The sequence below is a fragment of the Nasonia vitripennis genome (genome assembly GCF_009193385.2).
Source record: "Nasonia vitripennis strain AsymCx chromosome 1 unlocalized genomic scaffold, Nvit_psr_1.1 chr1_random0013, whole genome shotgun sequence".
NCBI classification, from domain to species: domain Eukaryota; kingdom Metazoa; phylum Arthropoda; class Insecta; order Hymenoptera; family Pteromalidae; genus Nasonia; species Nasonia vitripennis.
The window spans coordinates 461509-482266 of record NW_022279601.1 but is presented as its reverse complement, the minus strand read 5'-3'; the positions used below and the strand labels follow the sequence as shown (position 1 = coordinate 482266).

The following is a 20758-nucleotide window of genomic DNA, read 5'->3' as shown; positions in this document are numbered from 1 at the left end:
AACATATGGCTAATGCTGTTATTATATTTGAGACCACAATAGTTGATAATACTGTTTGTTGTGTTTTATATATTTGTACTATTGTATAAAAATAGTATATCGTGAACCAAGGGCGTAAAGTGGGCTTTTTTAGACAGAGTGTGGAGTTTGCAGTACGAGCAGAGGTAAGCTAGCACGAGCCGGAAACGAGTGCGTTTGCGAACCGAAGACGATTAAGTACTAGAACCACACGAGATCAAAAAGCCCACTTACACTCTAAACCTAAAGTTGAAAATCTGGAAATGAAAAGATTAAAACCTACATTTTAAACTTTATGAATATTAAAAAGTGGTTAATGATATCCTCAAAATGATAGCATTACAATTAAGTACAAATCTGTAGAATTGATTTGCATAAAGATTAAAATCCATCAATTAATTCTCTGTGAGGATACCATTAACTTTTAAATACTTACAAAGTTTAAAATGTAGATTTTAATCTTTTCACTTCCTGATTTTCAACTTTAGGTTTAGAGTGTATTCCTTGGTGCACACCATATTTCTCGTGTTTCAAACGTTTTAAATATTATTAAATTCAAGTAATTTAAAAAATATGATAGGAACTCATTTAATTTACGTTTGGGCTAGAAATGGTTACCAATATTGGGTCGCTGTACCATTTGGATCTAGATAGTTTAAAAACAATAAGTGCAATATAAAATCTAATAAGAACTTTTCAGATAAGTTAGTCAAAATTGGTATTATACACTGTATTTTGCTTTGGTTGTGATATTGCCGAACAAGTATTTTAGTCCAATGAGTTTCACGTTCTGCGCGGTTTCATGTATTATAGCAGTTATTATTTTATATTACAAAGAAAATTTTGTATTTAAGCTTAAGCGCTTGTTCATGAAGGTTCTTATATATCATGAATGGAATGATAACATTAAGATATGATTGAAATTTCGTACACAGGTTCGTTTCGTTGAGGTTTGTTTGTGTCTCAGAAAAACAATCATACAAAAAATGAGTCAAATCAGCGTTGGTAAAGAACGTTCCCTAGATAATTACTATTAATAGAATTATAGAAAAGGAATTGATCATCACAAATTTTCATTTCAGTTCATCTGTACAACTTTCCTACGCAGTCTATCTTGCAACTAAATCATCATAAACAAAAAGGGCACATTGCCACACATTTTGACTAGGGCAGTACTGTTAGAACCTCGTTAAAAAAGATAAAGCAAATACCTACTACAATTAGTATTTTGCTTGCATGGTTCGTTTTTATCGCTTATAACTTACTGCTAAAATTATTAAATTAAAGCATTGATATTTATAATGGATCTAGTTACGATGGATCTAATATAATTAATCAATGTTACTTCTTAATAAAAACCATTTGCGATTTGATTTTTATATATATTTATTAAAATTTTTAATAAAATTATAATATTTGCCTTTCTTTTATCCATATACTTACAAATAATTACAGGATTTTCACCCTTCTTATATAATAATCCTTAAAAATATCGGTATCACAATTTTACAAAACTATTTTAGAAAAATTACGTTTGTATAGAAATATATATGTATATATAGTTATATATATATATATATATATATATATATATATATATATATCATTTTTGTGAATTCATTGTAAATTAGCATAATCTTCAGTATTTTACAGCATGTACACAAAATCACTTTTTACCTACATATGTTAGGTATTCAGTAATTATTTCTTTGACATACTTCTTCATTAATATAATATTACATTGTTTTATTTTTTAGTATTAAAATTTTCATCATAACTTTTACATTGTATATTTCAAAAGATTTTCACTACCATTAATATGGTCAAAATATTGTACATACATACCTACATTATGAGAAATTATACTTGCCAACTCTATCAGAAATGAAAAGAAATTTTTTTCACAGAATTATTTGAACTTTAAAACGATTTGATACTTTTTCACAGCATTATATTTACAATAAAAATTATGGAAACATTTTGTTATTATTTAAAAAAATAAAATAAAAGATTTTGCTACAAAGTTCAAAATGTTTTAACAATAAGCAAAACTTTTTGTAAATGCACTTGCAATAAATATTAATTTGTGTAGTTTTTTGAGTCACTGGTTCATATCGATAATTTAATTGCTTGGATTTTCAATAATATTATGTTACTTCCAAGAATTTGAAATGGTTTCGCAGCTTGGTATATAAAATGATTTTTTTCTTCCGATAAATATAAAAAAGAAAATATAATATTTAGAAGTTTTGCAAGTTTAATAAAGTTATCAAATAACCGTTTTTATGCATAATTTTTCCAAGTGTTTTTTTAATTCTTTGGTGAGTAAATTATTTACATGAAGATTGGAAAATGGTTATTCAGTGAGTATTATGAAACTGCAGCAGTGCATTATTGGAAATCGAATTCAAGAAATTTCTTAAACGTATATTTACAAAAATATTCTAGCCATTTTTTTCACAAGCTAAGTCTTTTTTTAATAAAACGCAGTTATTTTGAAGAGTATACATTTTCAATAACCCGTTTCCACAATTAAAACAATGTTTCATTTCATCAGAAATATTGTCTACCTTCATCAACTAATTTACTCAATTCTGCAGCAGAATAGCCTAATAGTTGTTTCAAATCGCAAACAAATTTATATACAAAGCGTTTACCTTGAACTTTGGAAATCATATCGCCATCGTAATAATATCTCAGCGCTCTACTAAGTTTTTCATAATTCATTGAAGGCTTATTTTTCCGCGCACCCCATAATTGTGCAACAGCTTCGGGTTGATTGAGCTTGAATTCTCCTTCTGTTCCAACCCATTGTATGGCACCTTTGTGTTCTCTATCAGTTAAGAGTTCTAATAAAAATTGCCATAGTTGTATTTGTCCACTGTTAACTGTCCTACTAGATGAAGCTAATGCAAGAGAAGAAGATTCCAAATTGGCTAATGGTACATTAACCATACGTTGTTGCTGATTCACCATTGGTCGAGGCTTATTTGCTTTTGGATTTTTAGGCTTTATGCTTTTTTCTGGTGTGGTGTCATTTGTTTGTGGTACTGCATCTTTTTGTACAACAGCTTGAGAAAAGTTTGAATGTCATTATTATAAGAAGATTTGAATTTACTATTGATATGGATCAGAAACTAATCAACATACCAACAAATTTGCACTTTCGGAGTAACTCTAAGTGTGTCCAAAATACATCACCTGGGTCTAGAGGTACTTTTGTTTGAAATTCTTCAAGTGTTAAATTACAAAGCTGAGCTCCTGTTATATTCCAGTCTGCTAACTTTAATGAAACAAGATTAAACTGTCTAACTGCCCACTGAAGCCAATGCTTTACATGAGTTTGTGTCCAATCTTTTGGATCTGCAGGAATTTTTAAACGTTCCTAAAAAGTTGTTTAATATTTTGTTAATATCATTATCATTACAAATATTTAAGAAATTTAAGTACAATGTTTTATACCTGATCTTTTTTATATTGTGCATCAACCATCCATCTGATAACATTTTTATTTTCTTCTGAACTAGGTTCTTCTGGTGCTATTATTAAATAAGTTAATTGACATAATTGAATTATAACTTTTCATAATCGGATAATACTATTTTCAATATTTATACTCACAACTATTTTCTGCTACATCAATGTAATCTTCTGCAGGTTTAAGAACATCCACAATATTTATACGACGTTGCGGTTGTCTTATTTGAACATTAACTTGGACCAAACCTTCCCCTTGTACACATTGATCAACTAAGTTTTTATGACTTTCCAACTATTTAATCAATAACATAACACCAATTAACTCATCAAAACTATTTAAACATTACTTAGAAATTTTAAAGTATTATTATATTACCATTTGAGTATCTTGCAACCAAAAGGAATAATCCGATAGTTCAATGCCTATTCTCTGCTCCAAAAGATTTCTTAGCGTTGATAAAGGCTCCCTAATGTCCATGTGTTGCATGAGTACACCTTCGTTATAATCATCGCCATTAGTTGCACCTTCTAATGCAAAGGCTGGTTCAACTTCTAGGTCAGAACTTTCCTGCTGCAATTGAGCCATAATATCATCTTCTTGTGATAACATACCATCTGGTTCCATTTTTATTCTTTTCATCATTGAAAAGTCTGAATCTTCATCAGTGTCATAGCTGAAAAAAATTCTTTAGTAGCTTATGAGTGCTGTACTAAGAGTTTTTATTATTAAAGTATCACGCTTTTTATTTACACATTGCAATGTTCATGTTATGGTACTTAATGATGTGATTGATTGAGAAAAATAAGAAACATTAATAAACTGAATACAGTATCCAAGAATATGTGACGTAATGGTATAGTCGCTTGAACTAATGTAAATAAAGAACATTTGATATTGACTTTAACTGTTATACAATGTGAAATTGTACAAAAAATATTTTTCTAATCTTATCTATTGTACCATATTTATAAGGATATTTATTGCTTTTAACAACTATAAGCATAAAATTGTTGATATATACTAATTAGGTGAATTAAGGTTATGAAAAGAACGGGTACTTTTTTAAGATAATAACCTTCTATCAGAGCTTTTGCGTTGGTTAATATGATCCATGGTTAAAAAGTAAATAAGTCAAACAATATCTGAATAAGTTCTGTTTGTTATAAGCTCGTTAATACTCTTGAACAAGCACTGAATGCTCAAATCAACGTGTGAAAAACTGTTCGTATACGCGCAACATTAGCCAACTGTACGGCGTATATTATACGGATTATACGCCATATATATATATATATATACACATATATATGTTTTAGAAGTTACGCATGCGCAGTTTCTTACAGTAATAACGCGCGAAAATAACTTAATTTTTAGATTTAGTTATAATTTTATTATCTGCACATTATATGTTGTATAGACAATTTTAAAAGCATTTAGAGCGTATAATTGATATTAACTGTACATTTATTTAAGTTATATATAAGGGAAAAATTATAAGATTTTACAATTCAATGAAAATGTTAATTATTTTAATACAAATTTTATGTATTTATTTGTTTTTGTATGATATATTTGATACAATCGCTTTGATCTATAATACAAAATATGTACAAAAATCTTGTTCACCTTTGATGATAATTACAATAGTTGTACTATTTATCCATTGATTGATAACATAATTCTGATAACACGATTCTGACTAATATAAATCAAGTTAAAAAACAACTAGATTCTTTCAAGATTTGTAAACAGGGAGTGTAAAATTAATGTAAAAAATATTTACTACAAAACTTAATTGGTTTATTTTGTTAGAGTTATCCTAATATTAGTCGCAGATAATTTAAAATAATAATTGAATAAAACGGATACTGACTTGGTTTACATTGATTACCATTTTATGCCTTCTTGTATGTTAAGAAAATTTTTCGACTAATTAAATATCATTTTTTTCACTTTTGAAATTAAAATGTATTGGTATTAATTATATCAAAACATAATAAAGAATTCTTAAACATTTAACAATGTATATGTTACAGAAAGATAAATTAGTAGAACTTTACTTATTACGATTAAGTTGAATTCAGAATTTTCAGTCTATTTTACCTACAATTCCTTAACCTAATGCCACGCTGTTGTACTCTTATTTATTTTGCAAAAAGCTATATTGATCATGAGTCGAAAATTGCTGTATAATGTTATAAAAATTTTAACAACTTTTTGCTGTAACAATATCGTAAAATACGGTATGAAGCATATATATATTCAGCAAAATCAAATAGAAAAATTGGTACCATCAGAAACGAGTAATAATGTTTGAAGAACCCAAAACTCAAAGTGCCACATATTTTTACATGTACTAAATATTTACAATTACGTGTGTGAAAAAGCTATTAGTTCCTAACACTTCTATTTAATTGATTACTACTTCACTGCCTTGTTTAAAGCAATTTTAAGAGCATGGCTTTTTACATCATCAATCATAGACAGTACACTGTGTTTAGAAAAAGTTGGAATATTAGAAACAGCTTCGTGTTCTAAAAGCTTATGAGCTATATCGTTAAACACCTCTTGAGGAATATCACTATTTTTGGTTTCAACTGCATAAAACAAAGCTGTTCGACCAGATCTACTATCTTGCAAATTGACATCCACGCCATGCTTCAGGAGCTCCGTTATACCTTCTAAATTTCCATTTTGTGCCAAGTAGTGAATAACTGCTAGGCCTATAAAAAATATAATACTTATTTTTTGTTAACAAAATATATAATACATGCTATAACAATTATCAGAAAATCTCTCACCTTCAGAATTTCTACGATTCAATAGTGAACGATTGCTCCGTGTTATATACTTAAGAAGTAAATGTAAGATTTTAGAAGATGTTTTAGCTGCTATAATAACTGCTGAATCATGAATGGGCTTAAATGATACTGGCTGTGCTCCAGCATCAAGCAGTATTTTTACAATTTGTGAATCCATTTCAAATTCAACTGCCAATTCTAAGCTTGTCTGAAATAGAAATCATATTAAAAATTTTATACTTCAACTTAATATTTTAAAATAACGAACGTTTCAATTCAAAAAAGATAAATTATTATTTATGCGTCATTCCAAATTAGTTTGTTTATATTTCCTAAAAAACTATTCTTGTATAAGGTGCTTATCAGAATGTAGATATAAGTACACAGCGGAAAATGTAGTTATATAGGTTAGGCAACAAGAAGTTATAAGATGAATATTTATGCTTATGCATGATTGTTCAGAAAAAATATATAGTTTTTGCATAATTTTTACACATTGATTTCTATGATTATGGGCTTTACAAGAATATAAAAAATTGTATTGAGTAAGATGAATATTTTGATTTGATTCCAATGATAGACAATTTTTTAATTGCAATAATTATCAGAGCATAAAGGTATTCAAAATGTATTTGTACAAATTTATATGATTTGTAAATGATAAAAGCTGAATTAAAATATACTTATTTACTCAACTTATCATCTTTCAATATCGTGCATTACCTCATGGATCTTTATATTTATCAAAATAAAAATAATTGATTAAACAATTATTTAAATCTTTTTTTTTGTAACTCAATTGAATTCATAAAAAAAAATTTTCAACTATTTAAATTACCTTATTGTCTAGTGTAGGAACATCAATATGTTGCTTTGCTGCTTTTAACATTAACATATGCCTTTGAACTTCTTGTATGCTGTTATTTAAAACAGCTTTATGGATACCTAATAACCCATCATCATCGTGCTTTCTAGCTGCTTTATAGTCCTTTTCGAGTTGCTTTAACACTGCTCTAGCATAAGCTTTTTTATTTTGTTCAAAAGCATCCTTGACATCTGTTATACCCTTGCAAGCCGGAAATAGTTTTTCTAATGACTTATCCAGATTCATTTTAAATTCTTTCTGTTCTGACTCTGGACAAACATTATGATTTGTCTTTCTAGAAGATAATGTATTAATTGATTGTTTCATCATTTTGTGACTGTGTTTTATTTTAACTATATCTTCAGATTCATTATTAATTTGAAGAAACTCATCATTCTTTAAAAGAGAAAAAACTTCAGTTTGCGTCGTAGATTCACTTATCATTTTCATAGGACGTTTTGCAGGCACAGTTTTTTTTACTTTGATACCACAGTCTTTTAAAGCTTTTAGAGCTTTTGCTCGCAGATCAGCATCTTGGACACTAAGTACAGCTTGTTTTAAAATATTAAGTTGATTAATCCTGTCTTGTGATTTTGCATTTTTGTCATTATTTACACTACTTGGTTGGTTTTTCTTTACTTCCAGTGCTTCATTTTCAATAGAATGCACTTCATCAATACGAATATCTGACAATTCGCTATTTTTTATATTTGATATTGTATCTTCTGATGTTGCCTCTTCATTAAGATTTATTATATCATCATCTTGTAAAAAATCTAGATTATTCATCTCAGCAGAACTAGATGGCCTTGATAATTTTTCAGCTTCTTCATTAGGAACAATAACCATAATATTCTTTCTAGGTCCAATGGCTCCAGTTGATTTGGTTGAATTATTTAATTTCAACTGTTTTCTTCTTTGATCGTCATTGATAGACTGCATACTACTATTTCCGTTAAAATTACAATCATCTAAATTGATTTCAGAATGCGATCTCTTCTTTTCATGGTGGTTTGTACTTTCTGTAGGAGCTGGTTCCTTCTTACGAATTATTGAACCATTTATTGCGCTTTTGAATATTATTTTTTCTGCATTGTTTTTAATATTATGACTTTGCAAATTACTCTGTGTTATTGGTTTAAGCGACAAAGGCTTATTCATTAGTTGATTGCCATCTCTCTGTAGCATCACCATTTTTTGTGACCCGGGCAATTTTTTTAAAAACACTTGTGTTTGGCTATTCTGTTTATCCATCAACATGCTTGGATTTTCAATTACTAATTTTTTTAAAATTCCACCATCAGTATTGTGCACTATGATATTTTGCTTATTAGAATCATTAGCATCTGTTTTCGATAATCTTTTTAAATTGGACACCATTGCAACATTTTTAATTCCATTTGTTGCACTACTATTATTATTACCATTTAGAAACTGAACTTTCATTTTTGAAAGAGACGTGTCATCAGACTGTGTTAGGCTGTCATCAGGAATGGGTAACCCGTTGGATAATTTTGTGATAGTTTTTATCCTAGGTTTGTGGCTATCTCCAGGCGACTTTATAGTCCAAGTTATGGGCTTCTCGTTGGTTTTACCAATTTTGGACATTGTGATAACTTTTGTTTGAGACTTTTCGTCTTGGCCAGGCAAGACAATTTTCACCTCACCTACGTCTCTTCCATCTGGTAACTTGAATTTCAGTTTTTGCAAACTGTCTGAAATCAATACTTCTTTGTTTGGAATGAATTTCATCTTTCCAGGAAAGGGCAGAGCAGAGATAATGTTCTGCATGCTTTTTGTTTGAATTGTTGCAGTACTTTTTTGCGAGCCAGGTTTTGCTAATCGTTCTGTTATTGTACTGGGGTATTGCTGAGGCAACTCGAATTGGCGAATGCATTCTGACAATTGAAGATTTTGTTTTAACCTTGGCTTCTTTGGTGGTACTTCTACAGCTGCCTCCATTCAGCCAGATTAGAAGTACAGCACAGTAATATCTGCACAGTAATGCACACTTATTTTTTATTTCCCTATAACCTACAAACATAAAGCAACATATAGAATATAATAAGCAAGTGATATTTCATAACCTTCAGCAATTCACATTTTGAGAAAACACAACCTTGTTACAATGCCTTACTTGCTCCAAGAAAAAACGAAGTCAGTGAGGCGCTTGTGTACTTTACAGATTTTATTTTCAACTAGACTTCAAGAAAGTAACTGTGTGAGTATACTTTGCAAAAACGTTGTTGAAATCACTTGTATATAAGCCAACTTCGGGGATCCCTTGATTTCCTACTATCCGTGAGTGCTGTACATCCCCGACTCGACTCGCTACGTGCTGCTACGACACACCTTATCTTTGTTTACCGCCTTTTCTACTATACATTCATTCAGTCGTAGGTCGCATTCGCAGTTTACGGCTTGTTGAAACTTGTTCGCAGCAGAAGCATGCTTCTGAGGCATCGGCATCGCCAAAAACCGTTTCTGCGAATAGAAGCTTGCTTTCGTTTTGTGTACGTTGCAAAAACGAAGCCTCATTGGCTCATCGGATTTCCTGAAACGCGTGTGCTACACGTGCGATAGCGGCTTGATCTGGGTACTTTCACGTATAGCGTCCTTGTCTTGTCTACTTGAAGCTCGCTCGAAGCGCAATCGTTTATATACAGGGTATTTCCGAGATGCGCCATCTTGGAGAAAGAGTGCGCGAATTTCAAAGTGGGATCGCAGGTATACGCGCGCAAGTATGTATAGATATAGACGAGGATATATTAACATTTTTATTTTATAGCTGTTTTACTAGAGTCCATGGTGCGAATACTCGTGTAATTTAGAAATACTTATTACTTGACCTTAATGAATGAACTTCTAGTCCAGCACGGCAATTTGCACCGACTGCCTAGGGCAAAAGTGACGAGCGCGCATCAGGTAAATATAACCCCAACGCGACACTTCAGTTAAGCGGTACAGCTATTAATTTACAGCGGGAGTGAGAACGAAATTCTAAGACTTACTTTGTAGCCGATAGTACTCGTGACAGCTGCTCCGCTATATATACAACTCGTGGTTGACAGTTTAAAATGGATGATAGATTTATTCTCAATTGAATTTACAGAAATACGTGTACAATAGAATTATACAAAGTCTTAGGCTCAAAATGCAACTATAAGAAACTCAGAGGCTCGTAGAAACTAAGTCAGAGATTAATAAAAAGTCGATTGGCGATCGGGCATAATAAAGGTACAATAATTATTGCAAGGAATATTTTAAATGTAAATATTAATCAAATCGCCTAATCAATTTCCAGGCACGCATGTTTTACAGTATGATGCTTATAATTGAACTGGGGTATATGCTATAATATATTATAAAATTGTATTATAACAGCAGGTGTTATCTAAATAAGTTTACCAAGTACTTCTTATCTATTTTCAAATAAATTCTGTTTTTTTTAGATATAACTAATACTCTGTGCAAAATTAACTTGTAAATGACTTTTTTTCACTTTTGTTATCCTGTAAAATAGAATTATTCTACTCCAGGAATCGAGTTCAATAATAAAATATTTTTTTAGCTTTAATTGAAACTTACATGTTTAAATGCTTTATATAAGTTGTATCCGAATCCAATGCTTTTTAACTATAATAATATAGTACAATAAATTAGTTCTTTTGTCGTCTTGTATATACATATCACATATCTATATCATATAGAAAATTCTTATGTTTACAAAAATCTGTAAGTACTTATAGCTACAGCATACATGAATTATAATCCTAAAGTATAGCTGCAAAAATATTGTATTGCTTTGATTTTGGTTTTTTCCTAATTGTAAATGCTAAGGTATGTATATTTCTTGCTATATCTTTTGGCCAGCCTGGTATTTTTATTGATGGTGGCAAAAAAACATCTTTTCCTTATGTCTATTTTGCTTTACAACAATACTTCTAACTCACTTTCATCAATGCCATTACTCAAAGCTGTTTTATTCTTTAACAACAGATCCAAGATAAACAAGATTGCTTATAATTTCTTCTTAATTTTGTCTTTATATCCTCTACGGTAATTAGGGGAGAGGGGAGCGAACTTGAACGCTTTTTTTGTCGCTTTATATTTTAAAACCGTTAAAAAAAATAAAAAATCAATCAATTAGGCTTCAAGTACTTGGATTAAAGTTGTTATACAAACATTTTCAGCTTCCTAAAAGGCCACTGTAAAAATCCGTCTACAACTCTAACGAAGCATAACTTTTATAAAATTGCGCCAGGGGTGGGGCAATCCTATAACGGTCTCGAGGCAATATTATACAGATTCAATTTAAATACAGAATGGGGTGAAAAAATTAATCATAAAATTGTATACATAATGTTTCAAACTTTATTTTTTTTATTTTTGTAAGTGCTGTGACAGATATGAAGCTTTTATATCATATTGGCGACCCATGTCGCTACTATAGGTCAGTCATCCCTTACCACAGCTTATATATGCGGCATTTGACAGCTTTTTTGAGCATACCGCATTTATACTGACCTTTTTTTAGTATCTGCGAACCATTTTAAGCTATGATTAAAGTACTAAAGGCATGTTTATGAAAAATGGATTTCGAGTCCATATCTTTCTATGTTTATCTTATGTACAATATTACCCCGTACTTGATGTACAAACTAGCCCCAAGGGTTTTGAAAAATTCAATTATCAATATCTAACCTTAAAACTTACGTACAGCAAGCGACCTGGCGTCAAAATCACCCTTTTAACGTGTAATTTTTTATCTCACAGGCCAAAAAAAAATTAATTTTTAGATACACTGGCGTGTTCACTCTTTTCCTGACTTTTAAAAGTTACAGAAAGTGTTCGAGAATTTTCCGTTCACTGGCCCTGCACGCATAACCGCTGCTTACAGAAAAGTCCGATGGTCCAAATGTTAGTTTTGGAGAGATATGACATATATGTTACCGGCGGAGCGTAGGTGTGCATTACTCAAAAGTTATAGAAAAGTTATAAGGTAAAATGCCTAGTACATGGACAGATTTTGAGGAAATTTTAGAAGCTCATTTATTTTGCACTCTCTCCGTGTAAAATAGTGAAATTTCACTGATTGATAGTGCATATGTGCTAATTTATACAGTGAAAAGTATGCAACTGCCAAATAGTGACTATTCACTGAATGAATTAGTGAAATGGTCACTGCTTAAATCAGTGAAAAAGTCGGATTTTAAATCGATTAGAAATGTACACTGAGGAATAAAAAAATTAATTTCTTTCTTTGTTTATTTATTTTAGACTTATTATTATAAATTTTTACTAATTTAGTATGAAAATTATATTATTTAGAAACAAAGAAATTAAATTAAATTTTGTCGGGGGCGAGAATCGATCCTGGGTCATCAGCGTGGTAGTCGTGTGTGCTATCCGTTTACCTAAACTGAACTATTACGTTCAAAACTTCATATCTGATATATTAAGTACTTCAACATGTACAAACTAAAAGTAATAATAAATAACGGCAATCCATAAATAATAGCATAGTATATCTCGAGCTTTAATTTTTGTGCGCAGCACATAGAAGGAAAGCAAGCGGAGGTGATAATTTTTCATCTAAAAACAAAACCTCAAATCCACCTACCCTATAAGCATCGAGAGCTCTTTAATTAGAGGTTATATTTTCGAACGATTGCTTCACGAATAAATAAATGCCTCAAGTATGCAGCTATCTAGTACGCTACATAATTTTTCGTGTCTAGGTGTTTGGGGTCGGCGATGACGGACTCTAGGAAGTGCGCTCCGTAAATTTTTGGAAAAGGCTCAGTTGTAGACGTCATTCTCTAGCTTTATGGAGTTGTAGGAAGGACGCATCGTTTCGAAAACAAACAACGGATTCCTAACCTCAAAATTAAAAAAAAATTTAATTTACTACTCGAATGGAAATTCAATGTTCGAGCCCCATACATGGGGCGAAAATTTCGTCCGTTTTTCACGAAAAGCTTCCCTTTACGAGATATCGACGAAAAATGCATTTTTATATATGCGAGCCCTGAATCCCGACATCGGCGACCCCCTGGACATCATCTATTTGCGATTCGTAATCTTACGAATATAATAAAATCTGGATAAGTTTCTGTCAACATTAATCTATAATTAAGTAGTACTCCATTTATCGTAGAGTAGCTGTGCCTCCTTTGGATATAGTAAGTTAAAATCTTTCAAGATCTGGAAAAAAATGGATTACTGTTACAAAAGTATTTTGTTTGGTTGAATATCATTGTAAAAATTATTATTACCATAGAAATTCCACTTTGAAGTTGTAAACATAAATATTTGGCTATGTAATCAGCAACTGACAGTTGTTTGACCATCAGTTCTGATCTACGTGCTTTGTGAGTAGAAATCCAATATTGCTCAAGTATCTCATTAGGTTCTACATCTGTCTCCAACCATTTGAGCATACCATCTTCTACAACGATATATTTTAAATAATTACATGACAAAAGTTTTATTATTATTATTATCAACATTGAAAACACAAACCTGATTGTGATATGTTTACAGCTACTGTGTTTTCAGTGGTTGATTTCCGTAAATGACCATTCGCTCTTAAAACATTTTTATGATAATTGAAGTGGTCCCACAATTTTCCAGAAGCCGGTATCCGTATTTTATTATTTGTAGTGGATGGAATATAATAGGTATTTGGTTGCTCGCCCTCAAATATTGCAGCTATATCCTGAGCAAGTTTCTCAAAATGTTGCGAACTTATACTGGAATATTAATAAAACCAATTAAAATCCATTTGTATACTGTTACGAATTATATTATGATTAAAACTATGCTTAATGCTCTACCGAAAAGAATCTAACGCATCTTCAGGTTTCACATTTTTTAATAACCTATCTCTTTCTCTTTTGATGACTAAGCGAGTCAATTTTGCTCTAATATTTTTAAGTAATAAATTCCCATTCGTTTTGTAAGAATGTAATATAATTTTCCCTTCACCAGTATTCCGTAGATAATCGTGTAATCCCTACAAATATATCTTTTATTAGTAACATTATTTGTTAATACAGTAACTTACAGTACCAGTAGCTGGTGTCACATTTTCGTTGGCAGAAGAATTCGACGTTGAGGGCTGAGAGGAGTTATTCCGTTCCGCCGTACCCGGTGTATGTGCACCCGCTTGAACGGTGATGGATGCTGATGTCGACATCTTTTCGTTTATAGGAAGATTTGATGTCAACGTCTCGGGCGAATTACTTTGTGCTTCCGCTGCCTCCGCGAGTGCCTCCGTACCCGATGTATGTGTCCCCGCTTGAACGGTGTTAGATGCTGATGTTTACATTGATGCTTCTTGTTTACAGAAAGATTCGATGACGTCTCGGGCGAATTACTGCGTGTCGTCACTGTCTCCGCGAGCGCCGCCGTACACGGTGTACGCGCACCCGATTGAACGATTTTAGAAGCTGATGCCGACTTCTTTTTTACAGGAGCACTCGATGTTGCTGTGTCGGGAGAGTTTTTTCGGGCCGCCACTGCCTCCGCGAGCGCCGCCGTACCCGGTGTACGCACACCCGATCGAACGATTTTAGAAGCTGATGCCGACTTATTCTATACAGGAGCACTCGATGTTGCTGTCTTAAGAGACTTTTTTCGGGCCGCCACTGTCTCCGCGAGTGTTGCCGTGCCCGATGTATGTGCATCTACTCGAACGGTTTTGAAGTCGACCTCTCGTTTACAGGAGGATTTGATGTTGTTGTCTCAGGAGACTTCTTTTCTGCTGCCGTATTCGGGATATGCACATCGTCTTCGAAGTCACCTTCGTTGTTTGGAGATAGTTCGTCCGACTTAACCTCTTCTGTCTCGTCTTCTGTCGATTCTGTTGAATACTCACTCATCAAGTCGCTCATTGTGTTCTGATTGGTTCAATAAAGCCGAGCGACGAAGCAGACACAATTCCGAGCGACGAAACACACACAAACGCGAACAATATGTGCACATTCATCCACTGATTTCGCACGCACTTATAGTCCAGTAAAATTAGCTGTGAAATCGCCCTGCGGTAGAAATGGCTGCATTTTGGATATTTGGTAAATCGGGGTCGGAAAAGCCGATTCTGAAATTTGCAGCTTCCTAGAACGAGGGGTTCTATGCGAAAACAGCGTGCGAAAGTTATTTTTGCTTATATCTCGAGATCGGCTTGACCTATGAAAAAATGGCTGGCATCAATGGAAAGAGCGTTAAATTTTGCATTGGAAACGATTTTTTACTCGATTCCGATGAGCGCAAAGTTTCGAGATAATTAATGAAAAAGAAATTTGCTTGGTGTAGAGGCAGGGGAGGGGAGCGCGCAGACGACATGGCCGCCACCGCTCTCTCCGCGCGCAGCGGCGGGACGGCGGGAACCGAGCCGCGCTTGAATGCGTCCTGCGAAAATATCATTTTTTATTTCGCGGCGACATCCGGAAAACTTATTGTATGAACTTTTTATTAATATTATCGAAATTAGCTATATAATTATTAAGTATGTATAGTTAATTATGAATTAAATAAGTAATAAATGTTCTCAACAATATAGCTATCCAATGAGCGTAAAAATGGCATTACCTTGCATCCCAAATTTGATTTAATCGGTGCACCAATGACGCTGAAAAAATGAAATAGTCATATTTCATATACTTTTGTATGCGCGGAAGCGATTTCTTTAGTTTCAGTGACCCATAGTACATTACGATACAAGTGTCGTATGAGGCACATTCTGGCACGGCGAGGTTAAGCGCCCGAGCGTAGCGAGTCTCTTTGTGTTCAATGTAAAAACGTACGTGTAAAAAGAATTCATATAAAAATTCGTGTTAAATTCTTGTGTATAAAACGAACCCTACCAACGAATGTTAAGAGTATGCAATGTGAAACTCTGAAGATATATGCGTCTAGTGTATACAAAATTCTCGTTTTTCCCAATATTGGTTACCGAACATATTTCCGTAATTTTCGATTTCAAAGTTGGCAGGTTAATATGAAGCGAGGTCAAAAATAGTCGATGAACATGTAAGACTGCCATGTTTTTAAAGTTTAGAGAATAAAATAAAAACTACAATATACTCGTTATAATATTAAGAAGACCTACGCAAAATTTCAGCTTTCACGTAAAAATTTCTAAGAAAACAAGCGTAATATAAATATAATCCAAATCGCGTAGGCTGCTATAAATAAAAGTAGGTATTACAAATCAAAATAAAAAGAATCAAGTACTTGTACGTGGTGCAATTGAACTCGCTAACCATGCATTAATATAAAGTATAAAATGTACTACATTTTGCCGCGGGAGTGCGAAATGTATGTACACTTGACAGGTAAAATATCTGATTCGAGCTATTTAAATTTAACATCGTGTAATATGGACATTTTTAAAAATGAGCTTGATTTTACCTCTTATCATTTACACTCAATCTCGACTTTGATTTCGGCAAAGCCCATATTACACGATGCAAAATTCAAATAGTTCGAATCAGATATCTTGCGCAAAAGAGCGTAATAATGTACTAGTTTTCGTTGCGAAAATGCAAATAATATTTTCATATCTAACGCATACACTAACTTAACACTTTTACTTGTACTATTTAAAATGAAAAAGTATTTGACATAAATCTACTGCAGTGCATTATTTGAATAATGTCATTATGTAGTGCGGACACTATTTTATTGCATTACAAACCTAGCATCTTTTTTCAATAAATATTTATTTTCTTTGCTATAAAGTTTTTAAATGTCAATCGTATTAAAATATTTAATCTAAATTTCTAGCATTTATATGAATAAATAAAATATGTGTACATACCGTAATTCTGAATAAATTCTTCGAAAATAATAAAATATTCTTCTAGGATTCAGAAACCAATCAATAAGCTGATATCACAATTTAAAAAACTGCCAAGGAACACACTCAAAAGACAATAATTTTGTGATTTCTAATAGATTTTTAGTTAAAAATGACTCTGGAATACACTCTTTAGAGCACGATGTTACTTCGATGAGATACCAGAGTGTTCTGACGTATGATTAACCAGCTCGAGTAATGAATTGAGAATGTGGCGTTGACTTTCATAATTTATAAACATTTAGTATGTGGTGACAGGATGTTGGGATGAGTTCGGTTATATGATACGTCGCGAATGATTTTTTCTAGAGTGCATTTGAGACACTGGTATTTATATCGCACTAAATAATCTGAATTAAAAAATTTTTCTCGAAATTCTATTTCGAGATTACCAAAAATTTAGTAGTAATTGCGTTTCATATTTTTCATACTTTCGTAAAATAAAGAACATCAAATAGTATAGTATAGCTATGATTTTGAAAATACTAATACCTTTTATTATATAGAAAAATCAAGAACCATAAAAGGAGTTATAAAAATAATTATATTTCAAAACGGAGTTGTTAATAAACACAGAGAAAATAATTAAATAAGTTGCGATAGTCAGGGTCATTTATAACTTTGTATAAAAAGGTCAACTTTAAATTAACATTTTTATCTTTCTATTATTTACCCGTTGTGTTGTGTAATAGCCACATTTAAAAATGGTATCCCAATATTTTCATAAATTATTCACAAGATTAATTTTAATAAGAAGAATTGTATGTACATACTCCTTGTGATTACCTTTACTTCCTTAAAAAATAGGTCTAACAAAAACATTTTATTCAAGTAATTTACAAAGTTTTCCGGGTGTCGCCGCGAAGTCAAAAATGATATTTTCGCAGGACGCATTCAAGCGCGGCTCGGTTCCCGCCGTCCCGCCGCTGCGCGCGGAGAGAGCGGTGGCGGCCATGTCGTCTGCGCGCTCCCCTCCCCTGCCTCTACACCAAGCAAATTTCTTTTTCATTAATTATCTCGAAACTTTGCGCTCATCGGAATCGAGTAAAAAATCGTTTCCAATGCAAAATTTAACGCTCTTTCCATTGATGCCAGCCATTTTTTCATAGGTCAAGCCGATCTCGAGATATAAGCAAAAATAACTTTCGCACGCTGTTTTCGCATAGAACCCCTCGTTCTAGGAAGCTGCAAATTTCAGAATCGGCTTTTCCGACCCCGATTTACCAAATATCCAAAATGCAGCCATTTCTACCGCAGGGCGATTTCACAGCTAATTTTACTGGACTATTACGCTTATCGACAAAAACGCGCGATTTTGCCGGGACTGAGAGGCACGTATACGGTGTACGCCGAGTGTCGCTGATGCCGACGGCGCGTCGCGCGACCACCGCTGGCAATAGCTGAAAATGTCGCCAAGCGCATGCGCTATGCGCGCAATCTCCGGCTTTGCTTTGTCTATTTCGACTCTTGATTTTATTTTCATTTTTGATTAATCTGCATTATTTTACAAAAAAATTGCTATACTATATTTTGTATTCAATAATTTTTACTATCTGAAATAGTAAAAACTAATATCGCCTATGGTGAATTTTACTATAAAAGATAGTAAAAATTGTTGACGAAGTTTCGTTGAAAGCCATAATAATTTTTACTATCTGAGATAGTAAAAATTAATATTTTTTGTAGTAAATTCTACTATAAAAGATAGTAAAATTTAATATCTTTCGAGTTGGTAACCACTTTATCATCCGAGATAGTAGTTTTTCCTATCCAATTTTTCTTAGTGTACTTACAAAGTCAGCTCATTCGAAACACTTTATGAACTTTTTTGATCCTCACAGACTTTCAACCAATTCTTTTCTCGGTTTTTCCGATTTTTTCGGATAATTTGGATATAACTCCCTTTGTAGCACTTTCTGGAAACTTTTGCTGTATGACTTCACTCTTCTAGTACTATTTAGTCGCAACTCAGTGACCACATCAACGAGCAATGATTCGTTATTGAAGACATATTTCAAAGATGCGATGGCCGACTTGAACAACTTGTTTTCAAGCAGTTTATCCAAGAATTTGTTCAGCTCCTGAGGCGATAAAACATTTATAATCGTAGCTATAAATGATTGATAGTCAATAAATAATAATTGTAAGAGCTGTTGGTCACTTGATGCGTCATGCATCTACGAATGAAGCTGCTTCAATGCGGACGCGTTTAAATTCTCAACCTGAAGTATAAGAAGCATACATTCGATTCTGAGTAGAAGCCAAGATACAGGCGTATACATACGAACACACGCACACACACACACACGCACAGACACATTTCTTACACGTTTTTACACAAACTTCAAAACTTTACTCACTTCCTTACACCGTAAGTCGCATAGTTTTTTTCCAAAAAATATTATAAATATTGAAAAAGGCAAAGATTTTATCGCTAAAATCGTAAAATGGGCCTTTTTTCCTTGAATTTTGAGGCCCCTGAAAACTATTGTGGGCCATCCCAATATTTTTCTCTTATTCCACATAACTCAAACTATACTCCAACCAAATTTCATTTAATTCTGTTCACTCAATCGTGAGATATCAGGTTTTAATACAACAAAAAATTTTGTTCACACTGTGGGCCGTAAGGCCGCAGGTGGCGCGCCCTAGTTTATTATTGAGTGAATCAGCAATATATCCAATGGCGACTGTTGTAGATTTCTATCCTCCATGGTGTTGCAAGATTGTAATATCTGCACTCGTATCAACCCTTATACTCGTTCCTTTATTTAATCAGTGTCGGGTTGAGGTTACTTGAGCTAGAGAAATTAGTATATGATACTTGAGATTTAAAGGACCAGATATTTCATGGTGTATAGTGCCATGCAATATCTGGGCATTTCAGTCACACGTATCGTAATATATTATTATTAGTTTTGAAAAGTTAATTAAATTACAGTAATAAATATGTTGAAACAAAACGTAAAACAACGTCGAATCCTGACAATTTTATAAAAACAAATATGTATAAAGTGTTAAAAATAAATATAATATACTTTCCGAAAAAAATTGTTTTTTAGTTGGGTACTAGCTGTTAGCCATGGAATTGCACATATCTATATGAAAACTGTGCTACTTGATCAGCGATAATTGCTGTCGGTTCCGTCTCGTGCAATTGTCAGGCTATCTCTGCCAGACGCGAAAAATCACAAATTGCGGATAGTGGCATGTCGTTTTAATGACAAGATCATCGCCGTCTCTCAGAATGAAAAAATAGCACGACCTGTCAACTGGATAAGTTAATTAGATAATGACTATAAATAAAGCTCATTTTGTGTTCATGTATCGCTGCAGTCTATTACTATTATAACAGCATATTATACGATATATTATTCGATAATTTTGATGTGATATAATTATACTTTTCCTAAAAACTCAACGGTTTCTTGCACAATAGGCTGCTGTAGCCATCAGCGATGCGCATTGAATATTAATTTCATCACAAAGCTGTTAATAAATTTAATCTCTAAAAAATATTAGTCTTTGAAAATATGATCACGTGCTCACTCATTTTTATGCATACAGATGAAATTGTGAAACCATGCAGTCGCAATTAGTACGATTGTTGGTTTACAGACAAAATAAGAAACGCGTTGATTAAGGTTTTTTGTCATCAAAGTAATTTGTTAGATAGTAAAGTGCGGTGACATCCAAACTATACATCGACGTCGACACGTGCCCGAAGA

At 32.6% G+C, this 20758-nt stretch overlaps 3 protein-coding genes across 7 annotated transcripts; all 3 read right to left on the bottom strand.

The window, feature by feature from the left end:
- Nucleotides 1-1762: 1762 nt before the first annotated feature.
- On the bottom strand, nucleotides 1763-4750 carry LOC100114484 (DNA-binding protein Ets97D). Of its 2 annotated transcripts, none has more exons than XM_031921536.2 (6): nucleotides 4575-4748; nucleotides 3875-4184; nucleotides 3640-3790; nucleotides 3481-3557; nucleotides 3169-3403; nucleotides 1763-3089 (listed from the first exon to the last, which is right to left on the bottom strand). In XM_031921536.2, exons 1-6 carry the CDS (start codon nucleotides 4610-4612, stop codon nucleotides 2572-2574), a joined length of 1329 nt encoding a protein of 442 aa, XP_031777396.1. In that variant the 5' UTR covers nucleotides 4613-4748; the 3' UTR covers nucleotides 1763-2571. The 2 variants fall into 2 exon arrangements, with proteins under 2 accessions (XP_031777396.1, XP_008205639.2); XM_008207417.4 differs by having other exon boundaries at nucleotides 1914-3089; nucleotides 3875-4172; nucleotides 4575-4750.
- A 258-nt stretch (nucleotides 4751-5008) lies between these two features.
- On the bottom strand, nucleotides 5009-10226 carry LOC100114518. Of its 4 annotated transcripts, none has more exons than XM_008207419.4 (4): nucleotides 9253-10226; nucleotides 7139-9159; nucleotides 6301-6508; nucleotides 5009-6222 (listed from the first exon to the last, which is right to left on the bottom strand). In XM_008207419.4, the coding sequence occupies exons 2-4, from the start codon at nucleotides 9125-9127 to the stop codon at nucleotides 5921-5923; spliced, it is 2499 nt and encodes an 832-aa protein (XP_008205641.1). In that variant the 5' UTR covers nucleotides 9128-9159; nucleotides 9253-10226; the 3' UTR covers nucleotides 5009-5920. The 4 variants fall into 4 exon arrangements, with proteins under 4 accessions (XP_008205641.1, XP_016843126.1, XP_016843127.1 ...); XM_016987637.3 differs by having other exon boundaries at nucleotides 7139-9199; nucleotides 9267-10225; XM_016987638.3 differs by having other exon boundaries at nucleotides 7139-9199; nucleotides 9303-10225.
- A 1290-nt stretch (nucleotides 10227-11516) lies between these two features.
- LOC116415901 lies at nucleotides 11517-15447 on the bottom strand. Its single transcript, XM_031921537.2, has 5 exons — nucleotides 14256-15447; nucleotides 14005-14183; nucleotides 13691-13920; nucleotides 13444-13616; nucleotides 11517-13372 (listed from the first exon to the last, which is right to left on the bottom strand). The coding sequence occupies exons 1-5, from the start codon at nucleotides 14364-14366 to the stop codon at nucleotides 13301-13303; spliced, it is 765 nt and encodes a 254-aa protein (XP_031777397.1). The 5' UTR covers nucleotides 14367-15447; the 3' UTR covers nucleotides 11517-13300.
- Nucleotides 15448-20758: the final 5311 nt, after the last annotated feature.